The sequence below is a fragment of the Populus alba genome, chromosome 8, assembly GCF_005239225.2.
Source record: "Populus alba chromosome 8, ASM523922v2, whole genome shotgun sequence".
NCBI lineage: Eukaryota > Viridiplantae > Streptophyta > Magnoliopsida > Malpighiales > Salicaceae > Populus > Populus alba.
The window spans coordinates 6,716,107-6,743,046 of NC_133291.1; the positions used below are offsets into that span (position 1 = coordinate 6,716,107).

The window sequence follows — 26,940 nt, forward strand, 5'->3', positions numbered from 1 at the left end:
GTAGAAGACTATTTAATTTAACATTTTTTTTAAAAAAAAAAATTAGTTTCTTTTCTCTTTGGACCGGTCAACATGCAAATTCAAGTATAGTTTAAGAACGAATTTTCCCAAAATCAACGATCATGAAATTATAAGGCACGGTATTAGTTCATTGATCCTTTCAATAACTTTCCTCGTTCCTTTTTCTCTTCAAATTCCTATCTTTTTAATTATTATTTTTTTATCGTCTAAACATTTTTTAATTTTTTGCAAATGAAAAAAAACAATAATGATTATACAACCAAAATTATCTTCCGAACACACATGTCCGGTTGTTTTTTAAGAAAGAACAATCATTTGAAATATCAATCACATCCACACTTTTATGACTTAAACATTCTATATGGAAATTAGCGTGAAAAGGTTGTCTCGATCATTTTCCAAGAAAGAAGAGATGGTGAGGGGAGAAAGAAAGTGATTTTTTTTAAAAAAAATCTCATTAAATTTCCATACAAAAAAGTGGTAAAATGTGGATCTCATGAACAAAGATATGCTTACTTGCACAAAGGATTTTTAGTAAATAAGATCAGAACTACATTAGCAGGGAAATAATTCAAGGAGTTCTTTATTTAGAAAAACACAGCTCGGCTTCATAGATTCAAAGCAACTGTGTTGTAGTTGATAGGATATTATAATTACAAATCTAGTGCAAATTCTTCACGTGAACCATCAGACAAGGGAAGAGGAATTCATGAATTTCTTTTGCAGTCAGATTACAAAGACTTGTACCATTAAGCTAGCGAGCAAAATCTAATGTATTCCACGGCCAATTCGTTCATAAAGGCTCGTATCATTAAGCTTTCGAGCAAAATCTTTAGCAACAATAGCGCACACAGATATCTTGGTGGGCAGTCCGTGTAGGTTCCTATAAATCCAAGACATCTGCACAAGCAATGTATTCATGCACTTCACGTTATATGAAAAGCGTAACAAGTTGAAATGCTACAGAATTACTAACTCCTGTATGGCGAAAGCCCATCTCCTGCATATGAAGATTAATGTGAACAAAAGGACAGACAGAAAAACCAGGGTGGTGGACAAAACTGATCACCGTTTCTTAAGCCTGTTATAAACAAGTTTGCAGTCAACAATGCAAATGCCTGATTCAAAACACTTGCTCATATGGGAAGTCAATTTTAGGGAAGAATACTCTCCACGTGAGACCTTGAAGTCCTATACAAAGTCTTACCATTGTGGTATCAAAACCTTAGAACTAGAAAGAGAACCTGGCCGCCTCTTCATCTTCATCCTCATCCTCATCTATAACATCTTCTTCAGTAAACACCTCAGAATCATCATCTTCAATGTCCTCCTCATCCTCCTCATCTTCCTCATCGACCATGTTATTATGACGGGCTTTATCCTTTAAACCAGTGCTCAAAACAACAGATTGTCCCCCTGAATTTTCCATGTCCTTCCTCAGCTTTTCCATGTTCTGTTTTTGCCGTTCTTCCTCCAAACGTTGCTTCTCTACCCGTCTCTTATCAAGATCAGCTCTGAGATCATCAAGATCCATCGGTTAGACAAATGAAAAGCGATGGCAGCATATTGGTAGTTGACACAAAAGAATTTATCATAACTATACTTATGGAGTTGAGGGCTAAAAGGAAATACTTGTAAGTTTCCATATACTCCTCAGCACTGGCTTCAATGGCCTTGAAGAAGGCATCCATTCCAGCTCCAGAAACAGCAGAGACCCCAACTGATCTCAAATTTTTATAGAATTCATCTAGCACTAGGGAGAGGCTTTGAGAAAAAGTAGACATGTATGAATCATCTGACCTCATTGCTCCTTGAAAGGCTTCAAAATCTTCCATCCACTGGGCAAGTTACAACTCTCAGAACAAGGATATTAAAAATAAAAGGCAAAGATCATAACCTGACATTATGTATGAAAAATCAATAGTAGTGATCATAAATAGAGAGCACTGAAAAAAAAAAATCAAGAGAATGACTTAGGAAAGCAATGGTATGGAAAATTGCAAGTGTAGCATTCTATTGTCAAACAACAGTCCCTTAAAAGCTAGGGGTTTGGTTGAAAACCTTGAAGTTTTCAATACGCTTCTTGTTTAGTCATGTTTCATCCCTTGAATACACTGTCTCCACCAATCCTTAATTCTGATATTGGTTCTACATAGTTACTGAGGTTCAATCATAACTGAACTTGAAAATATAAAAGAGTTTGGCACGATAAAAATCTTTCCTGCAAGTATTATTTCAGCTACTTGATTGATAAATTTATGAACATGTTATGGACTCCACAGGCTTAATCCCAAAATCATTTGAGCACTGCTGCAGCCTGGCTAGGCCTCCAACTCTCTCCAATAGTTTAAAAATACTTATTTTCCAAATAAGAATAACATCAGTGATGATGCATCAAAATAAGAAGAAAAAAAGTTATACCTCTATAGCAAATTGGTGTTGAGCCACGTCAGTTTTGTTGAATACCAACACAAGAGGCAACCGCGTCTTATAGAGGATGCTGCAAGCGTAAAGCATATTGCTCATGAAAGTTACTGGGCTTGAGGAACGAGGTGTGTCAACTACATAAGCAACCACAGTTGGAAAGGTTGAAGCAAAAGCTTCAGTAATGATAGCTCCAGAAGCAGACCAAGTGAAAATCTCAATTTGACCAGGTGTATCCACAAGAACATAATCAAGCTGATCTGCTCGCTTCTCAATGACTTGAATGACCTGAAAATGTGAAATACAAAGGTGAGGATATATTGGAATTAAGAGAACAGTATGAAACTCGTGGTGAAAAAATCCACATGCAGGTAAAAAAACATTGCAAGACAGGCTGTGCTGGTCCAATACCCCTGTCCAAAATGCTATCCACTAGCTAACACATAGACCGCTGTCTATCAGGATGAAAATGATGCACCTGACCACTCAATATTCAACCGAAATTCACATTGAAGTCAATAGTTGCAAGGTTTCGTGAAAATAGTAAAAAAAAAATCACAGGTACTATGCGATAGGGAAGAAGAATAAGCCCGTCCGAGGAAAAAAAGCTGCAGGTAGATTTTACCTCATCAAACTTTGTTGCAAACAAGTTAAGAGAAGTCAGGATTCCACCATTAGGTCCAAGATTAAACTGTTTCATCACTTCCTTGTACTTAACAGTGTCCCTTATATCAATATTTGCACCATAGGGGAGAGTCATCACAGCAGGGTCAAGGTTGAGCACATAACCACGAATCCTTGAAGCTTGTGTGTGGCAAACCAACCTATGAAGAAAAGTTGTTTTTCCACTACCTGTCCACATACAGTAACTGCTTTCAATCTTCAAGCCCATTTTATCAATATACTCCCATTTGCGGATAAGTTGAAAACAGAGCAGGCAGCAGGGATTGTCAAAATGAAATAAGAAATAATAACACTTGTTCGAAAAAAAACTTGCTGGATTACCTGCCATTCCAACAACAATGATGATAACCGGTTTTCTTTTGAATGTAGGTCCCACCTGCCCAGATGAGGATGCTTCCACGTTCAAGTTATTCATTGAGTCAGCTAATTCATCCTTGTCTTCAGCAGTTCCCTTCAAATCAAAATCAAACATTGAGAAATCAATATCACAAACAATTCTTCAATAAACAAAAAAACTAAACTTGTTTTATCTTTTCTCACAAAACTGCCAAAAAAATCCAAGAAAAATACCAGAAACAAAAACAGATTTTCAACTCAGTTTAGGAACAGCTGGGGATGTGGGAAAAATAAAATCCAGGTTCTGCTAACAGATTTTCACTACACAGCAGCATCATAAAAACAAAGAAGAAATGACTACCTTTCCTTGAATATGTACATGGTAATACAAACCAAGACATCCAAAAAAGGAAAAAATAAAGGAAAGGAAGAGGAAGTGTTTTGGAAGCCAATATAATATAATATACCTTAGAATCCACTTGTATTTGCGTTGATGATGAAGCTTCATCCCCAGACTTGATATCCAATTTTTTGAGCTTAGAATCAATATCCATTTTCACTATTTAAAAAAAAATAAATAAACTGATTAGAACTATACAGTACAACCCATAAACCCTAAAAACAATTCCCTCGGTCAAAATCTCAGAGTCCCCTAGAAACCCTAAAATCAGCATGCAAGTAAAGAAGAGAAAAATAAATAAAAGCCGATACAAAATTGAGCTTAACTAAACCCTAACAACATCTTCTCCGTTGAAATTAAAAAAAAAAACAACAGATGGGTTTTGAATATAATGTGAAGAAGAAGTATACCGGGTTAAAGTGATGAAATTGATTCAAGCGGGTTTTTTATTTTTCTGGGAATACGAGGGAGCTCGGAGTGTTGAGACTTGAGAGAGGGAAGGAGGGCGGGCGGGCCAATAGAAATGAGAAAATGGTTTTGCCTTTTTGGTACTACTCCGTCTAGAATGAGAAGCAGGGCGTCTAGTTTAATTGTGTAAAACTTGACCTCAACATATTTTAAGTGTGTGAAGTGTCACAAAATATTTTGGTACGTACTGGATCAATGATCATTTTACAAAACAATATTAAAAAAATTAAAACGACAAATACAAAAATTAGCATCAACAACAAAAATAAATTTTAAAAAATAATAATTAAAAACAATTAAAATAACAAGTATCTAAATTAATACAGACAAACAAAACAAATCCTTTTTACAAATGCATCATTTAAAAGATATGGTTTCATTTGATGCATTAATTTTGTATACATGGTACTTGATACTTTAGGATTTTATATTTTATATTTTCATCTTAAACTTTTATTTTTATTATGTTTCATACTTGAGTGTTAAAAGAGAAAATAAAAGTTCATTAAAAAAAAGTAGAAAAGAGAGAAAGGTTTGATTGATCTTATTTTAATCATGAAAAAATTGATTTTTTATGTTAATAGGTTTGTCTTGAAAATTGAAATTTAATAGAAATGATGTTTCTCTTTAAACACAGTGAGAAAAGTAGAATGAGGTTTGTATTAAAAAAAACAATTAGATTTTTTGTTTTTTACCATGATTCCGTATTTTGAAATTAAACAATGTTTTAGAGGTGTTTATAAATAAAAACAGATTAAAAATCTAGTTTTTGAAGTTAAGCCCAATAGCTATTGATTGTTTTATTTTTGTTTTGTTTTCTATTGCGTTTTTAATTAATATATTTTCTCTTATTTTTAAAATTATTTAGTTTAATTATTTTATAGATAGTAATAAATCTTTTAAATTGTTTTTATAATTTTATAATACCTCCAGAGATTATGGTATGATTCATTTGTTCTTTTAGGCTCCATTTGTTTGCTGGAAAGTAGTTTTTTTATAGAAAGTGAATTTCGGGAAAAATAAATTCCGGGAAAGTGAATTCCGAGAAAGTATTTTCTGATGTTTGGTAGCGTAATGAAAAATAAGTTGGAAAACACTTTCCAGTATTTGGTTATGTAATGGAAAATAAGCTGAAAAATAACTTATTAATATTTTATTTTTCTCAAGTTTATTAAAATAATGAGGAACAAATCTTACAAATTAAAAAGTTGAATGAGAATGAAATTGAAAAAAAAAAAAAATTTCATAAATTATCTCAAATAAAATAAATAATAATCAAAATAATAGAGATCAAATCTAAAAAATAAAAAAAAATGAAAGATGAAGAAATTAAAATAATAATAATTAACATTTTATAAATTATTTCAAATAAAATAAGTAACAATCAAAAGAATAAGGACCAAATTTGATAGATAAAAAATTTCAATAAAAATACGATAAGGAAAAAGCAAATAGCAATTATAAAAATAAGGACCAAAGTTAATATAAAAATAAAATTTTAAGAGATGAAATTAAAAAATAAATATTCAAAACAAAAAATATACAGCAATCAAAAGTTTGAGGATCAAATTTGATATAATCAACAAATAATGACATTTCTAAATTTTTCATAATTTTCGGAAAGTGTTTTCCCCCCAAATTTTTCAGAAAAACACTTTCCTGAAAACCAAGCCAAATTTTCCTTTTACTAGAAAGTGTTTTCCATTGACCAATTTTTCTACTGACAAACACAAGAAAGTTTGGAAAGTGATTTCTCGGAAACCACTTTCCGGAAAACAAACACAGCTAAAGGGAAAACACTTTCATGAAAACCAAGTCAAATTTTTCTTTGACTGGAAAGTGTTTTTCGTTGACCGGAAAGTGTTTTTTGTTGACTAGAAAGTATTTTCTGTTGACCGGAAAGTGTTTTTTGTTGACTAACTTTTTTAATGACAAACAAACACAAAAAAAATTGAAAAATAATTTTTCAAAAACTACTTTTCAGAAAACAAACATGTCCTTATGCTCTGTTTGTTTCAAGGAAAAAGAATTCCTGGAATTCGTTTTCCTTATTTTCCCATGTTAGGTAACAATATGGAACAATAAGTCAACGGAAACTTAATTCCGGTCAACATAAAACAGCTGCTTTGAGAAAGGAAAGTGTTTTCCTTCTGATAAAGAAAGGAAAACACTTTCCTTTTTTTATTACAACAAAGAGCACAAATCACGATCTTCCCCAGCAAAAAACATTTTCATAACACAAATCAAGCTATAAAAAAACACAATTTTTCCATTCATCACTCACATTCAGCATTTGTATTCTGAACAAATAAACCAAATCAAGGGCACAAAATCAAGTGCAGAGAAAGGCATTGAAAATCCCCAAACTGTGTTAATCAATCTTCCCCAGCAAAAAGCATCCCCTCCCCGTTACCTCATCCCCGGATCCACCACCATATCCCGGGTGGAAGATCTCTGTTTTTTTTTTAACAGTAGCCGGGGGAGAGAGAGAGGAGAACTGGGAAGGAAGAGCCATGTTGCCCCTTCAATCTTTCATCTTTGTCCTGCTTCTGTCTTGAATTTTTGCTTCTTTGTGCACAAATGGCGAGAGAAACAAAGAGGGAACACGGGGAAACCGATAAATCGACCGAGAGGGAGAGGGTGAGGGAACAGGGGAATCGACGAAGAGGGAGAGGGCAGGGAACAGGGACAAGGGAATCGACCGAGAGGGAGAGGGAGAGGGAACAAGTAACAAGGGAATGGGAGAGGAGAATTGACCATGAGGGAGGGCGAATGGAATTATAAGCTTGTGAAGGAGGAGCCGGTCTGCGTGTTTGTTTATTGTGAAATGAAAATGTGAAGTCAGGGGAAGGAAATTACTCTTTGCGCGTGTGTGTTGTTGTAAAATTTAAGTGAGATTGGAAGGGAATGAATGAATGAGAGAAATATTAAGAAAGGAGGAAAAAAAATGTTTGGGATCGGTTATGGAGAGGGAGTGCTTGTAGTGATAGGCATGTTTGGTGGGGTTTTGTAATAATTTGGTTTTATTTATTTATTTATTTTGGTGGGGTTTTGTAATAATTTGGGTGGGGAGTGCTTCTTTTTTTTTTTTTTAATATTAAAGAGATAATTGCCTTTACCTCTAAAAAAAAATATTTATCCAAAAAACCCATAAAAATATTTTTGTATGTATTTATCTTTTAAAAAATTCTTTATACCAAAAAAAAAAACCCAAATATATAACTCTTACCATAAACTAATTTGGCTTTCTTCATATGGAAAAAAAAAACTTATTTTAAGTTTTTAAAATTGAAAAAATATATATATTAATAGGTTTTACGTAAAAAAATATTTCACAAGTTTATTTCTCTATAATATGATATGACATATATAATTATATTTTATAAAATAAGCTATGTATGAAGATAGGATATAATAAAAAAAATTCATCATTATACTTTTTAGATTTCAATTTTTTTTATTGTAAATGATTAAATATTTTATATTAAATATTTTATATATATTAGATAAACTTGAGAAAAAAATTAATTCATTAATAAATTATTTTCCAGTTCATTTTCCATAACACAACCAAACTTTGGAAAGTGTTTTCCAGTTCATTTTCCATAACACAACCAAACTTCACAACCAAACTTTGGAAAGTGTTTTCCAGTTCATTTTCCATAACACTACTAAATATTAAAAAATACTTTCTCAGAATTCACTTTTCAGAAATTCACTTTCTCTAGAATTTAATTTAAAAAAAAAAAATAACTTTCCTACAAATAAACGGAGCCTTAGATTTAAAGCAAGCAGCTCAAGCTGTCTCCTCAGGTGTTTCTCCCGTGCCTTCTTTTTCTCTTGCAAGACCACATATTCTGCCACAACAGTGCCATTGGCTATTTATATCAGGCAGCATTGTGCACTTGGCAGCTTGCCTCTCTTCTTCAATTAAAATATGTGGTGTGGTGGTCTCACTGTCACATGTTACGAGACCACCGAACAGTTGTGTATCAGTCTTGCTTCCTTTACTATAGAGCCTTGCCTGGCTATTGTTTGACCTTCCTAAGCCTAAGGGAAGTTTTCCCAGTAGCATTGAGCTGCAAATTTTAGTGAATTGAATTTGTTTGAAATAATTTCTCTCTCTCTCTCTCTCTCTTTTTTGTGTAACAGGTTGATAATAATAGTAATTTAATTGGATTAAAAAATTAATTATAAAAATCTTTTTTTTTTAAAAAAAAAAATTTGTGTTTATATTCGAGGTTCTTTAATATTCCTCTCCTGACTTAGTAGAAAGTTTCTATAAATTGTTATATTATTTTTTCCATACCTAGAATTCTACTTAAATAGAAGAGAAATTAATTCAAACAAATTCAAAATATTTTAACCTGATAAATTTAAATTTAAATTTAAATAGGAGCATGTCTCATGTCCATTGGTTGTTTTTGTTTTTGCCCTTCATCTCTCCCTCCTGTTGAATGCTTTATTCTCTTTTAGTGAAAGTTTAACAGTGGGTTGATTGATCTGATGAGTACATATGCCTTCAATGCATATTTATAGTGCTATAAATAGTGAAGTGAACAAGCTAATGTAAAAAGATAAACAGTAAAACACATCAAATCACCGTTTTCTTTTCGTTTATAGTTTATAGTGCTAATAAAACTTTAATCTTGGGGTGTTGTAGTTGAATCAACATGTTTTCGACAAACTGATACATGTTATATTTTTATATTTTATAGTTCATGGATAAAGCTTGTAATCTGAGCTACATTATTCGCATGCAATTTGTCATCTTGCTTACATATGATCCTCAGTTCAAGAAGCTAAAGATTAATTGACAGCCCTACAATTCACACGTATTTCGCCACCGTCACCGGTAAGTGGCCCTAAGGCTCCCATTTTGAGCATGGAATTCTTGAAGTCCTCAAAGAACAATAACGGGTCCTCCGCATAAGCTTCTACAATCTCACGTGTGCGATCATCTTGATCCACAAGAACCTGGTCTGATGGAAGCAATCCCTCTCCTGAAAGAAGATTAACGTAGTATTGGTTGTCAAATGTAGCTGGGGTCACCAGGTCCAGATGTGCTACTGTCGCGGTGCTGTCAGCAGTTTCTGAGCATAGTTGCTGCAGCGACTGAACGAAGTCCGTATTAACGTCAGGGCCACCGGAGTTACTAGGGCTCTGGAACCGAGAGCTAAAAGTTGAGCACCTCGCTTTTCCCATTGTGTGCGCACCTGCCAAATTACAGCTAGACTGTGATTTTGGTTCAGTAGGCAGGAGTGTCCTTTCAAGCACTGGGATACGAAAACTTTACCTGAGAGGGCGACCATATCATTTTGTGTGAGTCCGACATTCTGAAAATTAGCCACTAGAGTTGCTACACTAGAATTTGGAGCAGGGATGTTGTTCGTCGCTGCTGCCTTGCTAGCAGTCAAGCTGTCCCTCCTCCCCATCTGGACTTCCCAGCCTGGTCCGCCAGACTGCAAATTAAGTAGAAGTGAGATCAGCTAAAGCATTAAAAGATAGTAGTAAGATTTTCTTATAAAATGAAGAGTGGGCGAAGAAATACTAGAAGAACAGAATCTCTGGCAACGATTGCGAGAATATCAGCACAAGAAACTGTTTCAGGACAAACAGATTCCAGATCAGATTTAATGGCGTCAATCACTTCAAACCCTCTTAGTGAATTCAAGTTGGGTGGTGCAGTTTTTTCACCCACAAAGTTCTCAGTATCATCTAGCAGCACTGAAGCATCACATCCCTGCAAAACACATAATTTGCATCGTGATCATTGCAATTACAATAGAAGCTGTGATAAAGAGAAGCAATATGTATAATTCTGAAATTAAACTTGACTTGCATTAACAAAGCAATCATGGAAGTGAAGACGAAGCAGGGAAGCTGCCATTCTTGGTTCCTCGGAGATTGCACTTTGAACCCAGGATAGTATAATAGGTTGTGCCTCTGGGCAGGATTCTTGGTAAACACCAAACTGCAATAAGACACCAATATCACCCACACATGTTGTGTTCAAGGTGGTCGGTGTCTTTGCCAACGCAATTACAAGCTTAATAAGCATCATAAAACAAATAGATAAGCCCATAGCCATGTTGCACTAGTTTGTATGGATGTATGTGAAGTAGTGTTGGGGTTAATAGCTTCACTTATATAGAAGTTGCTGCTGTGAAAAAGGAGAGACGGGGCAATTTCACGTTTTGAGTGGTTACTGGACGAATTTGTCAGGACTTGGAAGCGGTCAAGTGCACAGGACATGGTGAGCATGAACTTACCTAATCCCATGTGCTTCAATTTTTTTTACCGAATGCTTCAATCAGATTTGAAAATTTCCTTTGCATGCTGAGAGGAAGGGGCCCAGTAGTTTGTTAGAATCAACTGAAGCTTGAGTTGTGGGTTTTGTTTCTGTTGAGGGGCTGAATTGTTCCACTCATGAACTCATCATATGCAGATGCTTGTTTAAATCTCTGACTTACTGTCTGAAAGCCCAAGCATTTTTTTTTTTTTTAATTGGCATCAAAACTGAGAAGAAAAGAAAAGAAAAGGTTCTCTTGGTGTTACTGAGAGGAACAATGAATTCAGGCAATTGATCCTATCTGATTTGTACAGTGAATACCCAGAAAAAAACAGAGCGCAGGTGTAGTTGAGGGAATTTCCATTATTTGTGTTGTTTAATTGGGAGGTGCGGATACAATAGCTGCAATAATGGGCTTTATCTTCTTTGTGGTCTTGATATTAATCAAGAAAAAAAATTATGTATAGAACCACCATTCTAAGCAAAATGGCAAGATCAACCTACTTGGAGAAACCCATTTTCATTAAGTATATATTTAATATTATAGTAGCTTTTATGATTATGATTTAAAAAAATATATAAATTTTATAACTAAATTTTTTAAAAAGAGTAGTGGTACGTATATAAAATTATGATATATTTTAATTAATCAAACACTTTTAAAATTACAATTAAATTAAAACATAGTTTCAATTACAATTTATTACAATACTAAACACAGGCCTTTTATAATTAATCTCTCCCGCGTCACTGAAGGGAAATGTTCGTCCTTCAAATTCGTTCTTGAGCATTCTTTGGTAGGCATACTTATGGAAGGCAATGTCGTAAATGGGATACTTCCATAATGGTTGAGGGAGATCATTTGGTTAAGTTTTATCCTTTTTTTAAAAAAAAAAATCATCGAAATAATTCTAGTTTTTTTCCCCCAGCAATACCTAGTAGACTTTGAAATACAATGTTGGCTTTTTTTCAATTTCTAAATTTTAATCCCACTTCACTCGTAATTGTTTGAAATTTCCTTTCCTTTTTTTTTCTATTGTGTGTTTGTGTTACATTTGTTGGTGGTTCTTCCAAGCAATTATTTCCCCCCTCCGCCCTGTTTTCAAATATCACCGGGGCCTGTCCGCTAAGGGCGACGCCCTTGGTCGTCTTTAAGAAGCAGAACAAAGATCATCAGGACCCTTGCACGCAACAAGGTCAGTTGGACCGGACACTCAAAAAGCCCATGATTTCTGTCGGAGAGGAATTTCCAAGATCGGCACTTGTCTAATGAACTGGGGTTTAGTAATCGGGCCTCTCAAAATAATCAATTTCTTGAGTACCGGGCTCTATATCAATAACAAACTAGGCTTCCTTTCTAGATGGGATGGCGTCAGCTAGGACAAAAAAAAAAAAAGAGCCCATATCGCCACTCATTTGCCTGTAATTCTTCACCTCTCTAAAATAGATTTGTGCTTTTAATAGAAATGATACTTTAATCTGAAATCTATATATATCCATCAAATGAATATAATATAAATATTATCAAATCTATCTAACCCTATATATATAATTTAATCTTTATTGAATATGCACATTCTCTAAATATATATCATTATTTTTTTTTTTGTTGAGCAATAAATAATAGTTGTAAAATGAATATGGAAACCCGATGATTAGATTATGTAAATCTATTTTCTTGCTGATAATGTATAGAGTATGAATCTTTTTTAATTATTTTCTATCCCCTTATTTTCAAGATTTTTACATAAGATTTGCAGTTGAAATTCCACTGGCGATATTGGATACGTTTTAACTAATGACCCAAAAACACCATTATAACCACCATATATATATATACGTGTGTTGCGCAGTTGATTTTTCAGGTGATCATATTTCACTTGAGCTGTTGAGGATAGAAAGTTTTAATTTGTTGTTATTAATTGTATATATTGAGTTTACAAGTTGAAATGAAGCTTATAATTAGTGGCTGCCTAGAAAGCTTGGGGCTTTAATCACATAGGACAGTTCTTGCTTTCCACTCCTCTTTTCTGAGAACAATCACGATGGGTGCGATTTTCCCTTTCTTCCACTTTCTAACGATGCTTAAAGGCAAACACACTTCATCCTGTCATTAATTGAAAGAATATTCACTGCTAAATCATGGTGGAAAAAATTATGAGAATCTTTATCATGCTCACTGTTCCATCGTAATTTTATTTATTTGTGACCTTCCTATACTCGTACCGTATCATGCTTCCGAAAGTTTTCCTAAAAATTGATAGCAAGGGTTTTACACAATTTCTAGGTGACACCCAGTTCCTCCCAGCATGCGATCATGGCCTCTGCTATATGCTTCCGCTTTACAGATCACACACACACACACGATCGATGGAACCTGAAACCTCCGTAGTCATGGAGATTTGTAGTATGGTGTGAATGGATGGCAACATTTCCAGCTATTTTACATCATGATATTAAAAAGATTGAGAAATATTTTGCTAAAAAAAAGTAGATTAAGATATGTGTGAGAGAAATTGAAGGTGTTGCTTATGAAAATCTTCAACAGATTAAGCAAGGGCTTAGTTAGGAAATAAGGATGACAAGACATTTTAGACAAATAAAAAATATTCCACGTCACCTTATCCTTACTTTTACAAGTTGTCAACAATATACGCGCGCCCAGCTACTTAATTTCAAGAAATAATCCCATTTTCTAAAGCACGAGGTTTGAATCTTCTCTCCACTGTATAAGCAACTGAAACCATGCTTAATATACAAGCAAATTCTTGTTTCTTGAACAACGTATTAATAAGGGGTACATACATTTAGCTGGGCCTGTAGGCCCTGTACGTATTTATTCTCACAAATAAAAGTGTTTAATTTTCTTTTTTTTGGGTGCTTGCTCGCATGTTTGATAATTCATGTTTATATATCTGCACAGATAAATTAGGATGTGAGTACGTGTTATTTTACTACATATGCTAAGCGTGTTTCCCATGTGATTTCTGAAAGCATTGGATGTTAAATAAAGATAAGAGATAGTGTAAAAGTTGAAGTTGGCCTTTCATACAGTACTGTTTCTCCTACACTCATAGATTAATTAGATACAAAAGATGGCCGCTAGCCGCTAGCTAGTAGTAATTGTAGGACGGCATGTAAAATGAATTCCAGAGTCCTCGCAAAGACAGTGCATTATGGACTAGACTTCACACCTCCAAAAACAATATTCATACGAAAGCCAAGATATCTCCAGCAATGTTTGTGTGTGTGTGTGTGTGTGTGTGTATCCCATCAAAAATCTTTCACCGTCCTTCAATAATCAAGAACCACAGAGTCCATCCCCATGCCAATATATGTTCACATCATCATTCAATGCCTCGATCGAGTTTTCAATCTGAGTATATATAACTTAAAGAGGAAGAAATGGCCATAATTCATCACGATTAGTGGTATCAAGTTGTTGGTACACTTTGCACCCCATGCATGTTACAAGATATATAATGCGATAAAATATTTATCCATAATTTTCACAAATAATGCATCTTTAATTAACCTTATTGAGCTACGCATACATGTATCAAGTTCATCCTTGATTTCTCATTCCCGGGAAAAGTCTAGGATTTAATATACAAATTAGGTGAAAACGAGTTCAAACCAAATAATTTGTTAAATGTGAAAAACCCTAACCTTAAATATGCTGACAGCATATATTTTCTATATAGCCTTTGCTCATATCAATGTAAATGCACCAACCAACCCAAAGAAAAGAAGACGAAGAAGAAGAAGAAAGAAGAATTAGTAATTAAGTGCTGGAAGAATATAGAGAAATTGAATATCTAAAGAGAACAACGATGATGCAAAACCCAACATCTCCGTACTGTTATAATATCTGGATACAAAGAATACAGCAAAAGAAGAAATTAATCTAAGAGATCAACTAGTCCCCTCCATATATAAGCTACAAGGCTAACCATTTTCAAATGTCAATAAGGTTCTATATCATGTAAACGGTGAAGTGGGATCTTCTAAAAATAAATACAGAACTCCATAAGTAAGTTAGAATTCAATTACATACCGATATCCAACACCAAACCCTACCACTCCTCTTTAGACTCCTTTCTGATCATCTGAGAGGGCACAATATCCTGAAGAAGGCCATGGTCTCTAAGCAAAGAAGGTGGGCTCCCCAACCTTCTCTCTTGAAGAGAAAAGGAAGGACTAAAACGAGTAGTACTTGAAGTAAAGTTTAAAGAAGGTGATGAGCTATACATGGAAGCATCTTTTTGCTGGTACAGAGGTTGCGGAAAAACAAAAGAAGACGTTGCAGCACCAAAACGACTAGAATCAGCCAGGATTCCAATACTTCCTCTAATTACTGGGCTTGGATGTATGTGTTGTCCTTCATATGTCGTAACAACAATAGATGGATCATCTGAAGATCTCTCCACTCTCTTCTTCACACCACAGCCTGCACTAGTGCAACGATAATAACTCCTGCAAGAAAAGCAATATTATCATCATCATCGCCCAACAAAAGGTGATGCATATTTATTACTTCTTGCTACCTAAGTTACAAGATTTTGTGTATCATCGTATCAGAAGAGCAAGATGGGATTGTAATTATACCTTGGGTAGGGACTGTTTTTCACAGCTTTCTGGCCGTACTTCCTCCACCTGTACCCATCATCTAGGTGATCAACTTCACTCTTTGTCATGAAAGCAAATCTCGGCTCTCTTAGCCTTTTTTGGCTCCTCTTTTTTGGTTTTAACCTAAACCCACAACACAGTATTACACTCTCAGAGCTTTCAGAGGGGAAAAAAAGCCAAAGAAATAAAGTAAACGAAAAGAAAATGAAAAAGAGGAAAAGAATCACAACAAACCACAAAGCCCCGCATCAAATTGCACAAAACAGTACAACGTAAAGAAAAACCCATCTTTTTAATTCATTTTCCTTTCAGTAGATCACTCATCACTCTTTACTTTCATGTTCCAATCTAAAACCAGAAACTCACGGTAACAAACGAGGCAAAAGGAGACAAAAACAACACCAATATTATATTATAGTGCAAAAGGAAAAGAAAAGGAAAAAAATTACTGTTTCTTGTTCTTATCTTGATCCTGCTCTTCTTCTTGATCTCCAGCTTTAACTTGTTGGAAAGCATCCTCTCCTGCTTCATTCGAAGAGGAAGAGATAGAAGCTGATGAATTCGGAGTTGCTGGGTTATTCAACACCTCCGATGTTTCCGGTACGCTTGATGCCGGTGAAGGGACAAAAGACTGTTGCTGCTGCGGAGACCCCACGACCGGATTCTGATTACACCAATCAAATAAAAAAGCAGAAGCACCAAAATCTTGGTTGATATCAAGCAAGTCCATAAATCCTAAAGACCCCGCCTTTGGATCACCACCAGTACTAATATCACATGGTATCATGTCAAAGATGCTACTTGGTGGTGGTGGTGGTGGTGGTGGAGAGAATACATTAGGCATGTGATCAATATCACTTGTTGGTGGTGGTGTAATGAATGCAGAATTTGCCATATTGAAATTCTCTGTCTTTAATGCTGTTCTTGTTAACTCTTTCTTCTCGTCTCTCTTCTCCACAGAATTTATGCGCACAATACTGATATTATGATTCTGCTTCATTTCATTCATCGCCGAAAATAAAAAATGATTTAACTTGGAAGTGTGAATGGACTTTCAACTTCGTGTATAACAGCTTACATTATTGAGGTTTCCCATTGTTGAGGTGACCGGCATCTGCCGGTTAGATTGTGTACGGAAGTTGTGGTCCGGGGACGGTGTTTGTCATTAATTGCAGCTGGACCGCAATTGGGGTCCACATTTTCAGACGCGGATAATTTGACTGGTTTCACCGGTTGCGGGTAGACCGACTTCTTAGGTACACGTGGGTTTTGAAAATGGATTTGGAGCAGAAGTTTTACAGGGTCTCAGTGTGCATGTGATCTCTCTCTGCCTTTGGTTTTTTAGTTTCTCTCGCCCTTACTCCCTTTTATAACTTTTAGATGACAATTTTACTTTTGCTGTTTCTCGATGAAAATGACATCTATGAAGTTATTTTTTGGAGTTTTTTTTTTCTTGAATATATAATATTTTTTAATTTTTTTATTTAAAAATTTATTAAAATTATATCTTTTAAAAAACAAGTTTATTTTTTATATTAACATGCTAAAATGATACAAAAACATATAAAATAAATTAATTTAAAATTTAAAAATTAAAATTTGATGAAAATGTACCACTATACCAACAGTATAATATTTTTGAATAGTGTAATTCTTTTAAAAAAAATTAAAGAAAAAAAATAGTTGAAATTCTCCTTTCATTTTATAGCTTTCTTAATATATATATATATATATATATATATATATATATATATAGAGAGAGAGAGAGAGAGAGAGAGAGAGAGATGGGGGGAGGGGGGGGCTAGCATCACATATAGCTATTTTGATAGGGTTTTTTTTTAGCTCTTCGTATAGCTTTTTCAATGGATAAATGATACCTCCTTGCAGGTTAATCTAATGAACTGTAGATAATAGAAAAAACTCCATTTTTTTTTTTAATCAAAAGACTGTTGTTTAAAGAGTTTTCTTTGAAAAAATCAGAACTTAGAATGACTCTATTTAGTTGACTTGATAAATTATCTAAATTTTAAATCAAATCAACACTCAAACCAAGTTTTATAATTATATTTTATTTCGTTTTAAAATTAAATTAACAAATTTTAATATTGCTAACATAATATAAAAATATATCTTCCAAGACTGTTTAACATTGCCAGATAAAAAATATTTTGCTAAAATATTTAACTATAATTAAAAATTTAATATGATGTCAAAAAATCATCTCAATTCAAAAGTTTAAATTATTATACGAGATTTCAATATATGATTTATAATATTCTCTAAAACATCTCCTTAAATAAAAGCTATATGGTTTTAAAATTTACATAGGTTCACATTACTTTCTATTTATTTTTTATCAAATAAATAGAAATGATGAAATTTAAATCCGTAACCGTTTGATTATAAAAGCTTTGGTATCATATTAAAAAATCACTTTAATTTAAAGATTTAATTTATTAGGTGAGATTTTAAAATATAATTTATATTAAAAAAAAAAAAAGGGTTAATTTAGTTTGATATTTATAAGATAGTACCATTTTCGTTATATTCCAACTAATTCAAATTCTTATCTTGTTAAATTTGATGTGATGATACGATCAAGGATTTGTTTCGAGCACGATCAATTCCGAAAACCTCAATTTCGAATCCTTGAAAAGACTCCATATTCCTCACCTTTGACATGCACATCATTTCTAATTTTGCTTTTGGCGACAATGATTTAGGAAGTTCAGGAATTTAATCCATCCATGTATATAATCTGTGGCAGCATTTATGCAATATATTCTTGATATATCACGTACCGAAACTGGGGCAGTAAGTTAAACACACCCTAGAGCCTTGGATAATAGGTGCATCCTGATGATTTTTTTTCTTTTTAATTCCAAATGTCAAGATTTTTATTCAGATTTTGAGTGTTCAAACCGAATTTATTCTTAGCCGGATTTAATTAGATTTTGTATATATTGAATTAAATCTAAAAAAAAAAAATCTATTAATTTATATATTAACATATGCAAACAAATATCAAACTTGCTTATTCATTAAGAAAAGTTTTTAAGAATAACACTATTAGAAGAATGTATAACTGAGTTGACCAGTTGACTCCGCTTAACTCATGATTCTTTTCCTTTTACTGGTGGTTTTATATTTTTCATAACAATTAATCTAAGAAATATAATCAAATTGGAACCAGTTATCTATTGCTTCTATGATAATTTGATTTTTTTTTTCCCATTTTGAAAATCCTTTTAGTTCGAGTCACTCTATTGAAAAATATTTCTAGCCACGCGCCTCTAGAGAATGGAGAATTACAGCGACTGCAAGCGAGACATTCTTGTGGAGTGAAAATTCAATTAAGGGTAAGCTGCTGCCTCCAGGGAAAGCAAGAAAAAACTATCCACAGAGCTTGGTTAAAAGAAGCAAAATAACCGCGTCGTGAGCGTGTTAGAGAAGGTTCTTGACACGTTTGGCCCGACATGAAGTGCGCGCTGATGACACAATCTCCACGTCGCCAAACTCGTCCCCGCATCTCTCTTTTCCGACGAGCTAACACCGTCAATCAAAGGACCACAATCCGCACCGTTTTAGCCAATGCTCGCAACCTTTTTCGTTGCGTTCTTTATAATTCAATTAACTAATTGGCTGATTAGTTGACACAACTTATAGCCGAGAAAGTATTCCCAGTGACAGGAATCGATGTCATGTAATTAAATTCTGCTTCTGGTCTGTTGTTGTACCACTGACTAACTACTAGTTAGTTCCTCCTTGCAATGAAGTTAACTTGTTTCCTTGCCGAGAATAAATAGTTAATAAAATTCACTTCAATAGCCACTTGTTGGATCAAAATCATCAAACTGGTAAATATCTTCTTCTTGGAAGACCTTTTTATGTTTCGTGTGTCACGGGGTATTCGAGGATTTACATGCATGGACCCTGTTAATTACTTGTACCAAAATAATGATGCATGAACACAGTAAATCACAGCAATACCGTTAGTCTGGTCTTATGAATCAAATTCATATAATATTTTTTCTATTCAAGTATTTTATCTTGCTATCTTCTATAGTTTTTATTTATCATTGAATCAGATTTGAGATTATTTAATTAATAGTGTTCCCAATCACACACACACACACACACACACATATATATATATATATATATTAAGTAATATTAAAAAGCATGAGGAAAGCCATTGTACTTTCACTTATTAATATATTATATTATAGAATTGTTTTTTTTGTTTTTTTTTTAATGAATTTTTTTTTGATTTAGTTTGTTAATGTTAATTTTTTTCTATTTAGTTATCAGATTTTTATGAGTTAACCTAGTTTGAAGGGTTAACCCTATTAATTCAGATTTTTCTTTTCTTTTTCTTCATTAGTTTTTTTCTTCATGTTGGTTTTTTTTTTCTTTTTAATTAATCTATTTAATTATCACACTTTTATGATACGACTTTATAGCCAGACCTACATCCAATATTTTTGGGTCTGATGTTGCAGCTAAGCTCACTTGAACTTGAGTCATGCAAATTTAATGTTATTATTAATATTATTAATATTATTTTTAGATCAGGACTCTTGGGTATAGTTTTATAGAAAAATCTAATACTTTTAAATTTTATAAAATGTGTTAGATATAAATATTGGTATACTCAATCTAATCTAAAAGTTTTTTAAAAAATCATATACACCAAACTAATTATATATTAAATAATTATAAATTATACCTAATATATACTTAGAATCTAATTAGATAAGATTTGGATTAAAAATCTATACCTGGTTGTATTAGATTGGATTTAAATAGTTATTTTGGGATAATACAAAATCTAACCATCCATTATTATCCCTTAGCCAAGATACCCTAATCATGAATAATCATTCAGTTAATACTTCTATAGATGGCATGATCGGTGTATATTCAAACTTGTTTGATTACAAGCAATGGATAGTAAAAGGTCCCGCATTCATCGGAGGTCAACTCAGATTACATGAATATTAAATTATCTGTAATCATAACTAATGTTGAATGTTAAATTGATTATCACTTTAAATTCAATAATTATAATTACACACATATTTCATAATTTTACAACTTCAAGTAATTTTATATATTCCATCTCTTAAGGATTGTTTTTTTTTTATTTGTTACTGTTCTTTAAGAGCTTTAAAAGCTATATTTATATATATTAAAATATCAAAATATTGAAAAAAAACACATGTTTTTACATTACTAGATATTAAAATTTTGCCAGCAAGAGCTAGCAAATGAAGAGAAAAAAAATGTTATAAAAAGCATGCTAGCACTCCTCGCTTCCTTGATCATTATTGTTTGTTTTTATATTTAGATATGTTTTGAGAATATTTTTAACTTGAAAAAACATAAATTAATATTTTTTAATAATTTTAATAAACTAATATTAAAAATAAAAAAATATTTTTAAAAAAACACTTTATTTTAAATCCATTTAAGTTCAACAGAGTTCCTGGTTAATTTTTTTTCTTTTTTTTTTTAGCGGGGGGTGGGGGTGGTGGGGAGCATCAATCATAAATCTTCTTGATGTGTGATTGCTAGTGAAAAGGCTAAGAGGTCATTTCAAGGTACAACCTGGATTGTTAGGATAAAACTTCCAAGAACTTCTTTTTGTCAATTCCATCAAACATCAAGAGCAAAATCCAAAGCTAAGACATTTTGTTATCTGGTCTACTGGTGATTGATATTCCAATTAAAACGACTGTAGCAACAAAAGAAATTATTGTATCCTTCGGGTGATACAAGGCTGCGTTTGTTTTCTTGGAGTATTTTTTATTTGCGGTGCAGAAAAGAAAATATAGTAATGTGTTTTGTAACATATTAAATTGTATTTTTTATTATAAAACTTACTAAAAAAATTAAGTTTGAAATATAATTTTTGAGAATAAATTTTTATATATTTTTATAACCGAGTTTCATAAAACTCTGTTTATTTTCGTGTTTTAAAAGAGCTTTAGAAAAAAAATATACTTTCAATTAATATATTTTTTTATATTTTCAGATAATTTTAATGCGCTGATATCAAAATCAATTTTTAAAAAGTAAAAAAAATTATTTTGATAAATTTACAAGTAAAAAACACTTTAAAAGGCAACAACAATAATACAACTACCATATATTTTATACATATTTTTTACTTCATATAAACCTATATTATAATTTTTATGAATACATATCTAAATTTAATTAATTATATTTTTTAAAATTATAACTACAAAAAATATACGCGCCCTTGGTCCCCAAGTCTGCCACGATACGCGGCCCTTGGTCTCTTGGTCCCCATCTTCCAGAGCTCGATGTGTGACATGCAAGCCAATCCTGGAGACAGATACGTTTAATTCTCTTCTTGTCGATACAGGAAAAATCATGATGTCAGCGATCTAAATATCTCTGGGCCACCTTTTCTTAATCAGCTTTTTTCTGTCGAAGCACATGCCACTTACGCGGTTTTAGCATATTCGATGAAGTTTGCTTCCAAAACACGCCCCCCAGACCATTGCTCCTTTATATCTTCTCTTGCAATCAAATATTTCAGGGCTCACCTGAGCCGTGTTCGAAGCTACTTCAACACCGTACCTTTTCCTCTCTAATTTGTTTAATTCACTGCTTCGACACGTTGAGCTAGCACCCCAAGAAAAGATAGAATAAATAGATAATATAAAACTATTTCTTAGAATCTTATCAATTATATATGATCTGAAATTCTCAGAGCTCGATTTATTTTTGTAGTATGTTCTGTATTCTGTCTTGAAAGTACTTGACTGAGTTGTTAACATAATCTACTATTTTGCATAGTACATATTAAAAACTCCCTCTTAAAGTTTTTTTGGTTAATAATTTATAATTATTTTTTAAAACCAAGTTATTATAATATCAAATATGATTATAAATTTAATTTTTTTTATTGCTTCTACTCTTTAATTAAAATAATCTTAATGCAAAATAGTGGATGCTTGTTTGAATCTCATTTAAGGAGGCAATTGAAGTATCACATCCCCATCTAATAATTTAAATTTTTAAATTTAAATAATTGAAATAGTTTCTAACATGATATGAGCCTAGCTAGGTTTATTTGACTAAAAAATTATGAGTTTGAATTTTATCTCTTTCATCATTATTTCTAATTAAAATAATTTTAGTGGAAGATGTTAATGACTTTATGCAAGTTTTATATTCTAAGAACTTTTATTTTAATTTTTTTTTTATGTGTTATAGAATAATACATAAATATTTTTGAAACATCACACTTTTAATTTTACCTTGGAAATCATGATTCAAAGTAAGTAGACCGATTATATAACAATCTAGTTAGAGATCTAGTGATAAGAGTTTAGGATCAAGAGATTTGTTTCTCTTGTGGTTTTAAATTTAAGTCATGTGGTTACTAATATGATGACTATTAAAGACTTACATGGTTGTTAATTTCAGTGTATGTAATTAATTGAGGTGCATACAAAATAATCCAAATTTCTTTATTAATAATAATAATAATAAAATAAACAGGTTATCCACCTTGGCAATCATGGTTCAAGTAACTACAATGATTAATTTTTTCATTGATATTAGAATCTTTGAGTGGTATCCTAATTTTTTACCAAATCAAGAAAATGGATTTTGTTTCGAGATGCACACCACATACTAAAAGAATCACCTCAATGTAAAATAGAAAAAAAGGAAAAAGAGAAATGGAAAAGAGATCCAGGAGATACGTACGTCACTGTACAAAGGTTTTACCTATTACTTTCCCTACGCTAGCATTTATTAAAGTACCATTATAATTTAAAATTTTAAATACTTAGGTGAAGCATGATAAATTAAAATTGAAACTCACATATTCTCACTATAAACTTTGTTCTAGTTTTATAAATTTAATCAGAGAGAATAATGACGATAGAAGTTAAAATCTTAACCTAAAACTTTAATATTATATTAAAAAATTATTTTAATAAAAAAATTAAACTAAATGAAACTAAAGAAATAATTTTATTTTACTACCTTGTAATAACATAATTAACAAGTTTAAATTTGTGGACTCTCCTTTACTATTTAATATTTACCTTCTACTGAAAGAAAAACGAAAACAGGGACAAACGTGTTTCATTAGTTAATGGAATTGGTAAATGTACACCTCGAATATTGCAAGCAAGCTCTTGTATAAGTAACATTTTTATACGCCAAGTTGAGTCAATGTTGCTTCGAGGTTAAGTATGGGATCCATAAAATAGACAAGACTACAAAGAGTAATTCGACAAAGATTTCCTATTCCTTTCACACTTTATTCCGAGAACTCTGTTTACACCTCGAGCCGCAACAAAATCAAAATCACACATAACATAGCTCCTTGATAATCGAACATCGTGTCATATTAATATTTGACCATGTTTCCTAGAGTCTAACGGTGTAATTCACTTAAGGTAGATATGTCTTTTATTAAGAAATCTAACACGCCGGTCAAGAGCTCTCGGGGAGTGGTTGTATTTATAATTTTTTAAAAGTGTTTTTATATAGAAATATATTAAATGATTTTTTTATTAATAGTTATTGATAGTTTGGATGTATTAATTAATATTAAAAATTAAAAAAAATTATCTTAATACATTTTAATAAAAAAATCATACACCAAAGTCAAAAGGTAAAACATTTGAATATTTGTTTATTCAAATAAGATGAAAAAAACAGAAGTGAAAGTGAAAACAAGTGGATGATGTGCATGTGTATACAAAGCTTAAGCTTTAGATGCATTTATTTTATAGGATGGTCCTCATAGAGAATTATAATTTTATCTTATTGTTTCTGGAAATAATCAACTCTCTCTCTCTCCCCCCACAGTTTTTTTTTTGTAATAATTCTCTATTTGTATGGTCTATATCTATTACTAAGATATTATAATGAACAACTTATGAACTATCAATTGCACATGCCGAAGAAGTCTGTCTGATTTGTGTGATCTTAATTATATATATAAGCAATATCTACATTAAAAAGAAAAATTATACATGCACATGTTAAATATACTTCGACCTTTTACCATCTACAATTTAACGACAGTAGCTAGGATGCAGGGGAAGCGAACCTAGAATGTATAATGGCTTGATCGTGCAGAATATGATGTTAGGATTATATAAAATGAAACTGTGAAAAGTATATAAAAAAAAAATTAATTTAAAATCTTAAACTGTTAGATAAAATTTTAAAATATAATTTATATTATTTTCTAATACATTCTTTTAAGTGAATGCCTTTAACCTTGAAATTTATATAGGTCTACACTACCTTAGCTAGATTTTTATTAAATAAATAGGGATAATAAAATTCGAATTTATGACTGCTTGATTATTAAAATTTTGATACTTTATCAAAAAAATCAATTCAAATTAAAAATTTAAATTATTAAATATAATTTAAATTATTTTAAATATAAAAAGAAAGCGACGAGAGCGCACCCATAAACGCACAAGGGACAGCAAAGACAATATGGCATGGATTGATTATTTGTCTTGCGTGTGTGTGTGTATATTTGAGCAATAGAAGGTGAAACAAATTCCATATTTTATACAAGTTTCAGCAATTATTTGCTCTATTTTTTTTTTTTCAACTTTCGTCAAAGATCATGCACCCAGGTACAGTAGAATTTGAGTAATGTTGATTCAATTTCACTTCCTTGCTGACATATTAGAAAGCCAACTGTCCATTTTTTAGTTGCAGAGAGAGGATCCAAAGGGTCTATTTATATTCTTAAACCTTATCTCATCAGGGTTTTTAAATTTACAAATTCCGGATCCAAAACCGCTATTAAATCAAGCGAAAATCAATGGTGAAGTACCACTCATCACTTATAAATAATCCGCAATATGTAATCCCAGACCAACTTAGTTATCCTGACATAAATCTTATAGAAATATTTTATGATTCTGTTTCTAGATTAATGCTTGCATCATCGATTAATGGCAGCTGTAAACTAAACTTTGATAAACTTCCAATACTTTATTCTCTCTGTGTGTGTATATATCTATATAGTAAAGTAAGATTATGGAGAACAGCCATTTATTCCGTACCTCAATATTTTTATTAATTTGCTGAAGCAAGATCCTAGAAGATTTTTCTCTTGTTTATGGGAATTAAATATCAAATATTTATATTGCTTTAGACTTGACCTTGTATTATTGTAGTTCTCTCTCTGTCCCCCCCCCCTCTCCCTAGATTGACTGTAGTCTTGATAGTCGACCTAAAGCAAATATTACACTAACTTGATGACATCCTCAAGCTTTCGGAGTTGAGACCTGGTCAATTACTTGTGCTCGCCGTTGATGTTGATGCTGCCATGTTTGCTTGAACACCTAGTTATAAGCTTTCTTTCAGCTATAAACTATGTCCAAATTAGCTTTGCTTTCCCAAACTCCTTGTGTCTTCTTTTTCTTTGACATTTAAATAGCATAATTAACAAATTAGTACTCGGCAATATTTCCTTCCCTAGCTTCTCGAAGTACATATCATTCTTGAGTATTAATGTATATATATGAAGTACATCATTCTTGATGTACGAATTATAGCATTTGGAAGACAGTACCCTTTTCAAATATTGTATAAAATCTTCATAATACTGTGGATGACGTGGAAATATTGATACGTTTCCAAATCAAATCCTCAGTTGATCAGATAAGGCAACATTAACGATCATGTCAATCGATCTAAACCATGAAAAAATATCCAAGAAAGCAATCTGATCCAAAACTGTATACAATCATAAAAAGAAAAAAGAAAAAAAAAACTTGCAAGGACAGAATGTATTTGTAGATCTCCCATTTATCAAGGAGGAGTGGTTTTGTACTATGATGCTTTAGAATGGCAATGGGCTAAATTAGGCAAAACACAAAAAAAAAAAAAAAAAAAAAAAAAATGATAACTCTCATCTATTAAGATGGAGTGATTTAACCCTAAGAAATATGGTTTAAAATGTCAGATCCTGGATTTATTCTTTAAAAAATTATTAGTTTGAATTTTATAAATTTTAGATTCATTAAAAATTTATATGATTATTAATTTTAAAATTTATAAAATTAATCAAAGTATGTATAAACTGGTCTGATTTTGAATTCTAATGCTTTAGAACGGCAATGAACTAAATTAGTCGAAAAAAAAAGAAAAGAAGGATAACTCACTAAATATAATAATCCGAACAAATAAGAACCAAAATCAAGCAGTTGACCCATTCATTTCATCCTAGACAAATCTTCATACAAATACCTCGCGATGATTGCGGCAATTGCAAGTTACTCTAATCTCCTTGAAAGATATATATATTTTTTAGACACAAAATTAACTTTTCCATTCTCTTTAGACCAGCGATTACATTTAACTCGTCAAGCTATTCCATTGGCCTCACATGATGATAAGTCAAAGTCAACATTTCTCGTTATTATTATTATAATAATCAAGTGGTTTATCATACGGGCAACCGCTAAACGCGTGGAAAACACTAGATGACAAAACGGCTTTAATTACAAGGCAGTAAAGACAAGTCAGTCTCCTTTTGCGTGCACGACTCCATAAATAAATAAGTTCCTTTCCCCTCCTTTCTTTTGATGCCCATGATTCCATGGAAGTAACGTGTATGTGTTCTCCTCACCATTGATCTTGAAGTTTCCCAGGT

The 26,940-nt window shown here is 32.2% G+C and overlaps 3 protein-coding genes across 4 annotated transcripts; all 3 read right to left on the reverse strand.

The window, feature by feature from the left end:
* Positions 1 to 588: 588 nt before the first annotated feature.
* Positions 589 to 4,450, reverse strand: LOC118062443 (GPN-loop GTPase QQT2). Of its 2 annotated transcripts, XM_073410645.1 has the most exons (8): positions 4,276 to 4,450; positions 3,933 to 4,024; positions 3,451 to 3,580; positions 3,071 to 3,297; positions 2,443 to 2,733; positions 1,654 to 1,859; positions 1,229 to 1,535; positions 589 to 921 (listed from the first exon to the last, which is right to left on the reverse strand). In XM_073410645.1, the coding sequence occupies exons 2-7, from the start codon at positions 4,017 to 4,019 to the stop codon at positions 1,253 to 1,255; spliced, it is 1,224 nt and encodes a 407-aa protein (XP_073266746.1). In that variant the 5' UTR covers positions 4,020 to 4,024; positions 4,276 to 4,450; the 3' UTR covers positions 589 to 921; positions 1,229 to 1,252. The 2 variants fall into 2 exon arrangements, with proteins under 2 accessions (XP_073266746.1, XP_073266745.1); XM_073410644.1 differs by lacking the exon at positions 589 to 921 and having other exon boundaries at positions 1,074 to 1,535.
* A 4,547-nt stretch (positions 4,451 to 8,997) lies between these two features.
* Positions 8,998 to 10,433, reverse strand: LOC118062444 (peroxidase 40). Its single transcript, XM_035076194.2, has 4 exons — positions 10,176 to 10,433; positions 9,885 to 10,076; positions 9,630 to 9,795; positions 8,998 to 9,549 (listed from the first exon to the last, which is right to left on the reverse strand). Exons 1-4 carry the CDS (start codon positions 10,422 to 10,424, stop codon positions 9,143 to 9,145), a joined length of 1,014 nt encoding a protein of 337 aa, XP_034932085.1. The 5' UTR covers positions 10,425 to 10,433; the 3' UTR covers positions 8,998 to 9,142.
* Positions 10,434 to 14,459: 4,026 nt separating this feature from the next.
* On the reverse strand, positions 14,460 to 16,579 carry LOC118062445 (uncharacterized). The gene is made up of 3 exons (XM_035076195.2): positions 15,704 to 16,579; positions 15,234 to 15,377; positions 14,460 to 15,101 (listed from the first exon to the last, which is right to left on the reverse strand). The coding sequence occupies exons 1-3, from the start codon at positions 16,261 to 16,263 to the stop codon at positions 14,702 to 14,704; spliced, it is 1,104 nt and encodes a 367-aa protein (XP_034932086.1). The 5' UTR covers positions 16,264 to 16,579; the 3' UTR covers positions 14,460 to 14,701.
* Between the last annotated feature and the right edge of the window lie 10,361 nt (positions 16,580 to 26,940).